The following is a 14,030-nucleotide window of genomic DNA, read 5'->3' as shown; positions in this document are numbered from 1 at the left end:
ATCCTAAACAAAGAACATTCCAATTTATTTATTTTTTTTACAAACAATGTGGTGTTTTATTCAAAAGAGCAAAGGCAATGTACATCATCTGCATCTGCACAGTCATTACAAAACATACAGACGTACATAGATGGATCATACATAAGACATGAAAACAAAACTGGCAAAGTTCAAGACATATTGCCATTGTACAGGGGTAGGTAGAGGAGCGCATAAACCAAGACATCAGAAACGGAGATTCTAGCAGCAGAAGGATTTGCAGGCCCAACGTAACAAGGTGAGGGAATACCAAAACACATCACAGGGGGTGTCAGTCAAGCACTTCATTGCAGGTAGCCGTGCTACCAAGCCAACTATCCCAGATCTTGCCATATTTTGTCGGGGCAACCCCTATGCACATATTTTTTTTTTTTATATGGTAGGACCTTGTTAACCACTCCGATCCACTCCCGGATAGTCGGGGGAGAAACCTGAAACCACTTTCTTGCTATAAGTAACCTGGCAATAAAGAGTGACTCTTGGAAAAAATAATTTGTGGAATTTGTCTGAATCCGGGTCTGGGAATATCCCCAGTATACACTGTTTCGGGCATATTGTGAGGGGAGACCCCATCTCATCATGAATGAACTTAACGATCTGAGTCCAGTACTCTTTTATTACTGGACATGACCACAACAGATGGAAAAATGTAACATTCCAATTTTTAAAACAAGTTTGTCCACCCAATGAAAAAAAAATACTTCAGTAGCATTTTAAAACACAGGAGAAGGGGGAATGGGTAGAGGATAGAAAAGGAAAGATGAAAAGAAAACTATGTAAAAGTCTTCTTCATTTGAAGTGTAGCGCTACCCCCGAAGGAGCCACTGGTTGTTGTTGGGATCGGCGTATTAAGTTACCTCAGTGTTGTCTAGGGGTGTATTTGATGAGTAGAGTAGTGAGCGAATGTCCAGTCATTGAATAAAGGTTTTCAAATGCTTTATTTCCAGGCCCAACATGGCCAACTTAGATACTGAAAACAAGTCCTATTAATGCATAATAGCATACAGGTGAGAGTCTTTTCCCAAATTAATCCTCGATTTGTGAAAAAAAAATTGCGTGCTGTTTGATCAAATAAAGTGATGTTTCCACCTTCACCATTAAGCTGTCACCCAAAGTGAATAAATTAGATGGCTACTTACCAGATGGTAATGCCCCTTACTTTGATACCAAAAAAGGGAACATTAAGGCTTATGACAGGATCACCTGTGAGGTCAATGCCGTCCTGGCAGTAATGATTGCAGTATTCATTGAATGCCTGATAATTGCATAACTTAACGGTAGGCGGCCACTTGGCTCCCTCTGCATATATTTTTTACTTTAATAAAACAAATTACACTATGTTTGGCATCGTTCTGTTTTTCATGCAATTATCGGGCATTCAATGAATACTGCAATCATTACTGCCAGGACGGCATTGACCTCACAGGTGATCCTGTCATAAGCCTTAATGTTCCCTTTTTTGGTATCAAAGTAAGGGGAATTACCATCTGGTAAGAAGACATCTAATTTATTCACTTTGGGTGACAGCTTAATGGTGAAGGTGGAAACATCACTTTATTTGATCAAACAGCACGCAATTTTTTTTTCACAAATCGAGGATTAATTTGGGAAAAGACTCTCACCTGTATGCTTTGGCACAGGAATCTGAGCAATCACCACTGCAACACAGCTCAGGATTCTAGGACTTTTTTTACTAGATCTTCTAGTAATACAAGGTGTTGTAGTAATATATATCTGTATATTGATTGGTTTCAAGTATGTATCACTATTATTAATTAGCGCACCCATTTCCAATATTCTCTCACTGTATAATCATCCGATTAATTTTGGGTAGCAGCTTTACACTGTATATAAATTTAATTTAATTTATTGGTGCGAGATACCACACACATACAACCAACATGGCCAACATTAACATCAAATAGGGAGAAAATGTTGATGAAGCAAGAGAGGGAACTTTGCAGTATCAGGCCTGGATATGAACCGAGCAATCCTGCTCTCAGTAGTATCAATTGCAATCCGTCGCCACTCTAGCCAGAGTGGGTGAGGTGCCCCCAGACAGACTCCTGTCACAAGCCTGTCAGCCGAAGTTACACTTTAGGTTTCTGGGAGGATCAGGCCTCTGTCACAGGCCAATTACTTAAATGAGCTAGATGAACAGATTGAGATTGAGCGAATCCTCTCAGTAAATTAATCATAGGTCACCGGATGACAGCAATAGTGTACCTGTCAACATTCTGGTCACCAGATCCCCGATGGTTCGCTCAAGCCCTGTTTTATAACCTGCCTCTGGGTTCTCCTCAATTTGACCCCCCAATCGAACGGCATCCTGCCTGGAATCTCCTCAACAGAATTGGGAACCCAGTAAGTCACTGGGGCGCCTATCAGGAACGTGGACCTTCGCGTAGAATGCGACCCCGGCCTGGTAGGCCATCACCGGGGTCCGTTGGATGTGCACACCCTGAAGGTGGGTGCCGCACCTGGAACCTGGAACCCGCGAAGGACTAAGAAAAATGGTGTCTGCCACAGATATACTCCTCCCCAGCATGCTCCGTGATGGAAAACTCCTCTAATTGGCTGCTGGGGAAAAGTGGCTCTGCCAGAACCCCTCTAGCACCACCTGTCGCCCAGGGGTGGAACCAACACCCCTGGAGCGCAGACTGACCTACAGGACAGCCCAGGAACGACAGCAGCCCCTAACCCAACAAACTGCGAACGCGAGCAAAACAACTCTCCCACTCTCCACCAACCCCAGCGCAGCGCCCACACTGAAAGCAAGGGGGCGCCACAAAAGTCTAGCAGACAGGGAAAAAACATTAATGGCAGACGAGACATACAGAGTTTCTTTGCATGCAATAGTTTATTTAAGCTTTCAAAGAAGGAAAAATAGCAACACATTTTCCCACACAGGGGGACAACACACTTGCATGCAATAGATTACAAACAAAGATAAACACAGACCTACAATTCCAACTGGACCAGAATAACCCAGGGGTGTATGTGTACTAAGTGTACTAAAAGGAGGGTGGTATAGTTCATTTTTAGGGAAAGGAGTACAGGGGATGGAGAAGGAAAAAGCCAGAGAGAAGGAAAAAAAAGGGGCTGAAGAGGGGAAGGAGGTAGCGGAGGAAGTCCCCACAGGCTCAGGGACAGGTCAGGTGAGCTACAGTTGGTCTAAGCTGACCAGAGGTAAAGTATAATTGAGCCACAGTTCCCATATATAGAGACATTTAGAGTAGGAGTCATAAAAGACACCAGACACCTTCTTGTTAAAAATTAGGGTGGTCATATGATCTTTCACCTCCGGAACGGAAACAGGGGGTTTCCTCCAAGCCTTAGCTATAGTCTGTTTAGCAGCCAGACACAAATAGATCACTTTTTTTTATTTAGAGAAAAGGCCCAAACTTGGCAATGTAACACGGCTAGCTTGGCATCTCTGTGAATAGATAGGTAAAATAATGTGTGCAGAACCAAAATCCAGTTAGCCATGGACTTTGTGTTGGCCAACATCTGTCACTCAAGCAGGATTTGCATGAGATATATGGGTCAGGACCCAATGCCACCTGAAAATTACTGATTAAATGGTGGTATTATTAAAGAAACATTTCACTACAGTTGATCTGGCTTTGCCCCAATCCTCAAGATCTAGTGAGGTCACAATGTCTTGTTCCCAATGAGCCACAAAGGAATTAGATTTATAGGGAATTATGGGAGTCAAATTGGCATAAATGGCTGAGATGAGACCCCAGGGAATGTTGGCATACATGTTCAAAAATTGTTTCCTGAAAGGGGAAGGTAGAGGTTAAGCAAGAGTTGTTATTCAATGTTGAAGTTATATGTACCAGAAATATTTTGAAGTTGGCGCCTCATAAGTTTCTTGTAGTGAGACCCAGGATAGAAAATAAATTAAGAGCGGATAATAAATGGTGTACCCATGTGAACCCATGGAATGCCCTAGGTTGTTCCACATCCAGGTGAAAAAGAGATTTATTCAGAATTGACAAAAGAGGTAGAAAGGGGGGAACATGAAATTGCCATTGTAGCAAAAATAATCCTAGGTTTTCAAGTTATGTAACATTAAGGGGCTCAGCAAGGATGGGCATAGTTTATGTGGGAGCCAAAGTAGGGCAGAAATGGAGATTGGCTCACAGTTCAGGAGTTCAAGGAGTACCCAACGCAAAATAACAGAAGTAGCATGCAACATAGGCAGCTGAGACATTTGGACCGCTAGATAATATTTTGACACAGTGGGGACCCCTAGACCTCCATGCAATTTGGGAATAAAAAGGGCTGACCAGGGTATTCGGGGGCATACAGTTGCTTTCACTATAAAATCCTACCAGCTATAAAATATTTGCAAAGTAACCTTAGTTCCTCTTTAACATGATTAAGCTGCTGATTCACTGAATGCAATTTTTTTATGGGTTGATTTGAGCATTAAAAGGAGGAAGGCAAAGTTACATTGACATCCTTATGATTTAGCACTGGGTGTCAAACTCCATTTCATTGCAGTATTATGGTTTTCCTCAAAGGGCCAGTTTTATCTGTAAGGCTAGATGTCCAGAGGACTCCACCCTCCTTATACCAGATGTCGAATCCCCCCCACCATAAGGACTCAAGAGTCTCCCACCCTCCCTTACATCACAGTGTACCTTCTTACCTTGTGATGCTGTGAGGAAGAACATAGGGTTGTATCTGGGAAGTAGAAAGTGCAGGGTCTGGAGGAGGACCAGAGGAGGGTTGAAATCTGCTCCATGCTGAGTCCAGGGGAGGTGGAGACAAGAAGGTGTTGTGGCTGTACAGAGATGTGCAAGATCTGTAGGTGGGGTTCTGTCCTCCTCTGCTGCCGTCTGTTGAGCTGAGCCTCTCCACGGCTACATGGAGAAGTACAGGATCTGGCGGAGCAGTTATGTTCTTCTCTCTGCTGCTGACTGCTGACAAAAGCTACATGAAATGGCTTGGTGGGCCAGATTTGGCCCACTGCCTTGTGTTTGACACATGTGCCTTAGCACTTTGTGTGTGAAAAGTGTCAAAGCCTCAGCTGATGATGTGGATTGTGTGTCTTTGTTCCAAACCTTTTGCCTACTAAAATCAGTACCATGACCAGGGCCGCCATCAGGGGGTACAGGCATTACATCTGTAAGGGGCCCGGACGCTCCCTGTTTTTTTTTTTTGCGCTTGACCCCCCACCTTTAGAAACTAGTGGCAGGAGAGAAAAGGGAAGACTTGACTTGAATTTGTTTTGTTCATCAGCACCAACCTCCCCATCCCGCTTATCATCTCGTGGCAGGAGAGAGAAGAGATGACACTTTCGTTACCACAACCCCCCCCCCCCCCCCGCTTATCATCTCGTGGCAGGAGAGAAGAGGGCCCCCTCGGTTCTCTGCTCCAGGAGGGCCCTGCCTAAAGCTGTGTAAGGGGCCCCACAATTTGTGATTGCTGCCCTGACCATGGCCCATTGTTTCATTTTCTTCTCTGCTATAATAATTAGGCAATGCTTACCTCATTTATTAAAACCGTAAAAAAAGAGAACTAATGTTTGCAAACTACCGTTTTCCTTAGCATTTAGATTCATTTTTAATAAATAAAATCAATTAAAATTTGTTTCTTCTGGTCCTTATACAGTACTTAAAACATTGCTGATAAAAAAGGAAGTTAGTTACAAATAATCAACAAAATATCAAATGTTCTTGAGTGGCAAAATAGAAAAAAATAATGATAAAAGTGTATAAAGAGGAAAAAAAATTATTTACAGTTTTGAAACTTTCCATGACAACTTATTAAATAATCTCAAAAATATCTTTCTATCAATCAATAAAATTGAAATGTTAAATAATAATAATAATAATAATAATAATAATAATAATAATAATAATAATAATTATTACTTTATATTATCATTATTATTATCATTATTATTATTAATTATAATGTCAGCTCACCTATAAACCTTTGCAATTTCAATGATGATCTTTTTCTGCATGGAGTATTGTGGCTTATATAGGTAAGCAGATTAAACTAGACGTCACACTGGGAGTATGAAATGGTTATTAATATTTTCATGGGATTCATCAATTATACATGAAAAAATAAATAAATGTGTGTTATATTTATTTCAGCAAATAATTTCTTAATTATTTATTAATCATCCACTGAAATAAATATAATATACAAATATTAATCATCATGTACTAACTTCTATTTACATACTTTTTCATTTATAAACATTATTTCAGACATGAAATATTCTGGAACACTCAATCCATTTTTATTAGGTTGTCAGTTCTTCTCTTGCCACATGTTTTTACTTGTAGAGTGTATATATTTGATTTATATCGTTTTTTAAATAGCTACAAAAAGAACATGGGGTGAAATGTCCTCAAAGTGACCCTGTCATGGAAAAAAACATCTATAAAGTTTAAGTTTATTTCATGATTTAAAACAAAATCAGCATATGGGATAGTACTTACAGTCATTAAAACTTTTTCAGAATGTTGCCTATCCTTCCCTCTCTCCCCTTATCCATTCATAAAAGCTGTATTTTAGCTTGTATCAATAAAAGGCACTACCTGTATATGAATGAAGGAAAAATAGATAAATTAAAGCTCCTCCTCCATTCATGCATACATGAATGTAGGATGATAGATACAGTGCCTTGAAAAAGTATTTATACCCCTTGAAATTTTCCACATTTTGCAATGTATTTTATTGGGATTTTATGTGACAGACCAACACAAAGTGGCACATAATTGTGAGTTGGAAGGAAAATGATAAACGGTTTTCATTTTTTTTTACAAATAAATATGTGAAAAGTGTGGCGTGCATTTGTATTCAGCCCCCTTTACTCTGATAGCCCTAACTAAAATGTGGAACCAAATGCCTTCAAAAGCGACCTAATTAGTAAATAGAGTCCACCTGTGTGTAATTTAATCTCAGTATAAGCACAGCTGTTCAGTGAAGCCCTGAGGCCCCGTACACACGGAAGAATTTATCCGCGAATACGGTCCAGCGGACCGTTTCCGCGGATAAATCCTCTCAAGGATTTCCGCGGATTTCTATGCTATGGCGTGTACACACCATCGCATTGAAATCCGCGCCGAAATCCTCTGGCGATGACGTGTCGCGCCGTCGCCGCGATTATGACTCGGCGACGTGCGCGACGCTGTCATATAAGGAATTCCACGCATGCGTCAAATCATTACGATGCATGCGGGGGATCCCTTAGGACGGGTGGATCCGGTGAGTCTGTACAGACCAGCGGATCCATCCGTTGGGATGGATTCCAGCAGATGGATTTGTTCTGCATGTCAGCGAATATCCGATCTGCTGGAATCCATCCCAGGGGAGATATATCCGCGGATAAAGATCCGCTGGCGTGTACACACCATAGGATCTATCCGCTGAAACCCATTTGCTGGGATTTATCTGCGGATGGATTCTATGGTGTGTACGGGGCCTTAGAGGTTTGTTAGAGGACCTTAGTGAACAAACAGCATCATGAAGGCCAAGGAACACACCAGACAGGTCAGGGATAAAGTTGTGGAGAAGTTTAAAGCAAGGTTAAGTTATAAAAAATATCCCAAGCTTTGAACATGTCACAGAGCACTGAAAATGGAAAGAGTATGGCACAACTGCAAACCTACCAAGACATGGCCGTCCACCTAAACTGACAGGACGGTCAGGGAGAGCATTAATCAGAGACATGGCCAATAGGCTCATGGTAACTCTCAAGGAACTGCAGAGATCCACAGCTCAGATAGTAGAATCTGTTCACAGGACAACTATTATGCCGTGTACACACGATCAGGCTTTTGACCGGCCAAATCACATCGGAATTCCGACAGAATTCCATCAGAGAAAAATAGAACATGTTCAATATCGAAACTCTGATGAAATTCATTGGAATTTCTGATAAAACAACTCTGATGGGGCTACACACGATAGGAATATCCGATGGAAAATGTCAGTCTGACTTTTTCCATCGGAAATTCCGATCGTGTGTACGCTGCCTTATGCCGCGTACACACGGTCGGTTCATCTGATGAAAACGGTCTGATGGGCCGTTTTTATCAGACGAACCGATCGTGTGTGGGCCCCATAATTTTTTTTCCCATCAGTGAAAAAACGTAGAACCTATTTTAAAATGATCTGATGGTTAAAAAAACGATCGTCTGTGGGGAAATATATCGGTTAAAAATCAATGCATGCTCAGAATGGAGTCGACGCATGCTCGGAAGCATTGAACTTAATTTTTCTCAGCACGTTGTTGTGTTTTACGTCACTGCGTTCTGACACGATCAGTTTTTAAACTGATAATGTGTGTAGGCAAGACTGATGAAAGTCAGCTTCATCGGATATCTGATGAAAAAATCCATTAGACCGTTTTCATTGGATGAACCAATCGTGTGTACAGGGCATTAGTCGTGCATGCTACAAATCTGGCCTTTATGGAAGAGTATACAAAAGAATGAAACATGGATGGGAATCCCACCTAATATGAAGAGTGGCAAGAAGAGTGGCAATAAGAAAGCCATTGTTGAAAGTAATCCATAAAAAAGTACCATTTACAGTTTACGGGAAGCCATGTGGGGGCACAGCAAAGCAAATGTGGAAGAAGGTGCTTTGATCAGATGAGACCAAATTTTGTTTTTTGCCTAAAAGTAAAACGCTATGTGTGGCGGAAAACTAACACCGCACATCACCCTGAACACACCATCCCCACCATGAAACATGGTGGTGGCAGCATCATGTTGTGGGGATGCTTTTCTTCAGAAGGGACATGGAAGCTGGTCAGAGTTGATGGATGGAGCCAAATACAGGGCAATCTTAGAAGAAAACCTGTTAGGCCCCGTACACACGACCGGATCTATCCGCTGGGATTGATCCGCGGATCAGTTCCAGCAGATAGATCCGGTCGTGTGCTTTAGATGAAACCAGGATTAGAAACAGACCACAGCTCATAGGGAATCCTTGGCGGGATACAATGAGATCTAGTGTGTAGTACTCCTCCTCGTATCGTCTCATGCAGCCCAGTTGAAATCAGACATGCAGGGAAGGAGACCGCGCATAGGGTAGTAGGTACGAACAATTTATTTAAAGAGATAAAAAACTACTTACAAACAAGTAGAGTAAACAAGCATTTAAACAGATGCCCGCCGGCATGTAACAGAAGCCCTTCCTGAACGCGGTGACGTCACTGCACGCCGTCCCAGACGCGTTTCGTCATAGATTGACGTTCTCAATGTCAATTATGTCAATCTATGACAAAACGCATCTGGGACGGCGTGCAGTGACGTCACCGAGTTCAGGAAGGGCTTCTGTTACATGCCGGTCGGCATCTGTTTAAATGCTCGTTTACTCTACTTGTTTGTAAGTAGTTTTTTATCTTTTTAAATAAATTGTTCGTACCTACTACCCTATGTGCGGTCTCCTTCCCTGCATGTCTGATTTCAACTGGGCTGCATGAGACGATACGAGGAGGAGTACTACACACTAGATCTCATTGTATCCCGCCAAGGATTCCCTATGAGCTGTGGTCTGTTTCTAATCCTGGTTTCATCTAAAGCTGTGACCCTCATACTCTGGAGCATCCCGCTGTGATTTAAATAACGCTGTTATTTATTTTCCTTTTGGTAAGCCTCATTCCATGTGGTGGCGGCTCACATTTGCATTATCATCTCTACACTGGGTGTTGTTTGTCCTGGATTTCACCGTTCTTTGGACCTTAATACTGTATATGGATATTTAATAAGGACTTATACATTTTTGTTTTTATTATTTTTTGATTACTCACTTGTGGGAACACAAAGGACTGAATTGGTATTTTATTTGGTTGGCGCAATTTTTCTTTTTTATCTATTACTTTGTGTTAGGTCACGCTATTGCAGCCTTCCCATTTATTCACTTATTTAATTTATTGTTTGGTTAGCGCAATTTTTTCTTCTTTTCAGATCCGAGCGGACATTTCCCAGCGGATAAAAATCTAGCCGACGGATTCCCAGCGGATAAAAACATTTTAGGGACAGAAAACATACTTTTGGTGGGACTTTAGAGGCAAATGGAACACTGAATCATTCAATGTCCCATTTGTCTCAAAAGTCCCACAAAAAGTATTTTTTTTTCTTTTCCTATTTATACTATTTAAATCGACGAGGCATTGGAGGGACCCTATATTTATTTTCATGAAGGTGTTTGCTCAGGTATTTTCTCTCAAATGTGATAATGATCTGTTCCTGTTTCCCAAATGTGGCTTTGTATTTTCAGCCTTCCTACAAATGGTCATTTTAACACACACTAAGGCCGCATACCCACGATCAGTCCATCCAATGAGAACGGTCCTAAGGACCGTTGTCATTGGTTAACCGATGAAGCTGACTGATGGTCTGATGTGCCTACACACCATAGGATAAAAACCGATCGTGTCAGAACGCGGTGACGTAAAACACAACGACGTGCTGAAAAAAACAAAGTTCAATGCTTCCAAGCATGCGTCGACTTAATTCTGAGCATGCGTGGATTTTTAACCAATGCTTTTGCATACTAACCATCGGTTTTGACCTATCGGTTAGGCGTCCATTGGTTCAATTTTAAAGCAAGTTCTAAATGTTTTGACCGAAGGTTAACTGACTGATGGGGCCCACACACGATCGGTTTGGACCGATGGAAAGGTCCTTCAGTCCGTTTTCATCAGTTTTGAGCGATCATGTGTACGCGGTGTATCCAGACATGGTCCACCATGGGAAAGTTTATTATTTTTATTTAAAGCAAATTAAACTTTTTAAAATATACCATACAATGGTTTGGCAAATGAATTGTCATTCAGTTAGGGTTAAAAGGTCTTCAAGACAGTTTTCCATTCATTGACTAACTGACAATAAGGGTATTAGTTAACCACTTCACTACTGACCCATAGTCATTTGACATCCACAGATGGGATCTCCCATCCTGGGTGGACGTCATATGACATCCTGGGCTTTGTGCAGTGATATCTGAATGATGCCTGCAGCTAGAGGCATCATTCAGATATCATTGTGTTCCAGCAGCGATTCTGTGCACTATAAAATTGATCACAGCGGCAGTTCCACTGCTTGATCATTCTTTTAGGTGGCAGGAGGGGACACCCCCCTCCCGCCGCCATCCAGTGCTTCTCCGGGCTCTCCCGTGCCATCGGGGGCCCGGAGAAAGAATCGTCCGGCGCAGGCTAGGAAGCATAGAGATGACTAGTGACGAGATGTTCATCTCTATGACCGTCGGTGGCCCGGGCGCGATGTGGTGACGTCACGTCCGGGTACCCGGAAGTAAACAAAGCCGCGATTGCGGCTAGTAAGCAATAGTAAGCATCAGATCTTTGAATTTTTTTTCACAATCGCATGCTTTCCAGCCTGGAGGAGAGATGCAGGGTCTTAGTGACTCCGCATCTCTCCATAAAGAGGACTTGTCACACACATTTCCTATTACAAGGGATGCTTACATTCCTTGTAATAGGAATAAAAGTGATAAAAAAAACATTAAAAAAAAAGTATATATATATATATATATATATATATATATATGAAACATTTTTTTTCCTCAGTTTAGGCCGATACGTATTCTTCTAGCTATTTTTGGTAAAAAAATCGCAATAAGCATTTATCGATTGGTTTGCACAAAATTTATAGCGTTTACAAAATAGGGGATAGTTTTATTGCATTTTTATAAAAAAAAATTTACTACTAATGGCGGTGATCAGCGATTTTTTTTCGTGACTGTGACATTATGGCGGACACAAATCGGACAATTTAGACAAATTTTTGGGACCATTGTCATTTTCACAGCAACAAATGCATTAGAAATGCATTGTTTACTGTGAAAATGACAATTGCAGTTTGGGAGTTAACCACAAGGGGGCCCTGAAGGGGTTAAGTGTGACCTCATCTGTGTTTCTAACTGTAGGGGGGTGTGGCTGTAGGTCTGACGTCATTGATTGTGATTCCCTATATAAGGGAACACACGGTCGATGACACCGCAACAGTGAAGAACGGGGAAGCTGTGTTTACACACAGCTCTCCCCGTTCTTCAGCTCTGGGGACCAATTGCGGGACTCCAGCGGCTATCGGGTCCACGAGTTCCGCGGCCGCGGTCATGGAGCTTCGGACCGGGTTGCCCCCGACCCACGGCTGGGCATTTAACAATCAAGTACAGGTACGTGATTGTGCCCAGCCGTGCCATTCTGCCGACGTATATCAGTGTTAGGCGGTCCTTAAGTGGTTAATACTTTTTATTTATCAGGCGCAAGATTTATACACATTTTTCAACCTGAGTAAACCAGCAGAGTTTAACCACCATCAAGTGTAGTTTGAAAATGAAAGCTTTCCTTCCTTCCACATCCGAAAAAAGAAAAAAAAAAGAAAGAAAAGTCAATCAAGTGTCAAGAATTGTGCTGAACTCAAATAAATGATATATTTTTTATAAGTTGTTATAGAAACATACACTGCCCTACGGAAAAAAAAAACAGATACATTTACAAGGAATTTAACATTTGCATACAAAACATACACAGATTTCCACTCTTTAGCTGTCTTTAAATAAATAACTGTACATATTACATATTTTATAAGATCATAATTTACAAGCCTTTAAAACTTTTGCATATTTTGATGACTACAGAAATGTAATTTCAAAACATTGTCGATAATTTTTCCAACAACCTTTTTCAGGTCTTTATTCCTCAGGCTGTATATAATTGGATTAAGCATAGGGGTGACCACAGTGTACAGTAATGACACAAATTTTGTGATGTTCCATGATTGTCCTCTGCTAGGTATCAAATACACAAAAAGTAAGGTACCATAAAAAATTGAGACAACAGTCAGGTGGGAGCTGCATGTTGAGAAAACTTTCTGTCTGCCGGTAATAGATGGGATTTCAAAAATGGTGACAATAATATATACATATGAGATAATGATGCCAAAAAATGGGATGACAGCAAAAAATATGGTTGATAGTGTCACTAATAGTTGAACAAGGTTGGTACTGGAGCAGGAGAGTTGTAGGATTGGGTCAAGATCACAAAAAAAATGATCAATAATATTGGGACCACAAAAGTGTAATTTTGACATGTCTAAAGTGTAAGTCAATACTGCTAAAATACTTAAACTCCAACTTGTGATAATTGTCATCCAACAAAACTGATGGTTCATTAACAAAGGATAATGTAATGGCTTACAGATGGCCAAATATCTGTCATAAGACATCACTGTCAGTAAAAGACACTCAAAAGTTATTGAGACACCAAAGAAATACAACTGGGTGATACAATTAGAGATGGAAAAGATAGTGGTATTTTCCAAAACAGAATGGAGCATGTAAGGAAGAATATCAGTCGTTAATAACATATCTGATACAGCGAGCTGGGAGAGGAAGAAGTACATGGGAGAATGGAGGGTTTTGCTGTAGGACACCAGAGTGATGATCAGGAAATTTCCACATATAGTGATACAATAAAACAGAAGAAATAAAAAGAATACAAAAAACGTTAAACTTTGTGGAGTCTGAAGCCCTAAGAGGTGGATAGCAACGATGGTCTTGTTTTTCTCATCCATAACCTAAGAATATAAAAGTTTTTTTTTTATGTTTTTTCCATGTTCCGAAAAAAAGATTTGAGCTTAATTTTAATAGGGAGGAGAACAGGAAAGGGAGAGTTAAATGAAAGAAAATAAATATGACATCAAAGTAGATAAGAAGAAAGAAGAGGTGATGGAGCATAGCAACAGTGAAGGCAGAATAATGACAGCCTCTAATAACAAAAGCCATGGGCTGAATGTTGGACGGCATCAGCTGGTTCAATAAAAACTCGCTGAGATTTGGCCAGTGTGTATGGCAGCCAGCCCGATAGAAGCCGTTAGACATGTGCACACTGAATTATTTTGTTTCGTAATTTTGTTTTCGTCCAAAAAATAAATTTATTTACTCCCGAAATTCGTTTTTATTTTTTTTGTTAAAAAAATGCATTA

At 40.9% G+C, this 14,030-nt stretch overlaps 1 protein-coding gene across 1 annotated transcript; it reads right to left on the bottom strand.

Annotated features, from left to right (window-relative positions):
- Positions 1–12,470: 12,470 nt before the first annotated feature.
- LOC120930993 (olfactory receptor 1468-like) lies at positions 12,471–13,665 on the bottom strand. Its single transcript, XM_040342123.1, has one exon. The coding sequence runs from the start codon at positions 13,617–13,619 to the stop codon at positions 12,654–12,656; it is 966 nt and encodes a 321-aa protein (XP_040198057.1). The 5' UTR covers positions 13,620–13,665; the 3' UTR covers positions 12,471–12,653.
- Between the last annotated feature and the right edge of the window lie 365 nt (positions 13,666–14,030).

Source organism: Rana temporaria, chromosome 3 (assembly GCF_905171775.1).
Source record: "Rana temporaria chromosome 3, aRanTem1.1, whole genome shotgun sequence".
Taxonomy (NCBI): Eukaryota; Metazoa; Chordata; class Amphibia; order Anura; family Ranidae; genus Rana; species Rana temporaria.
This window is presented reverse-complemented; position numbering and strand designations above follow the sequence as displayed.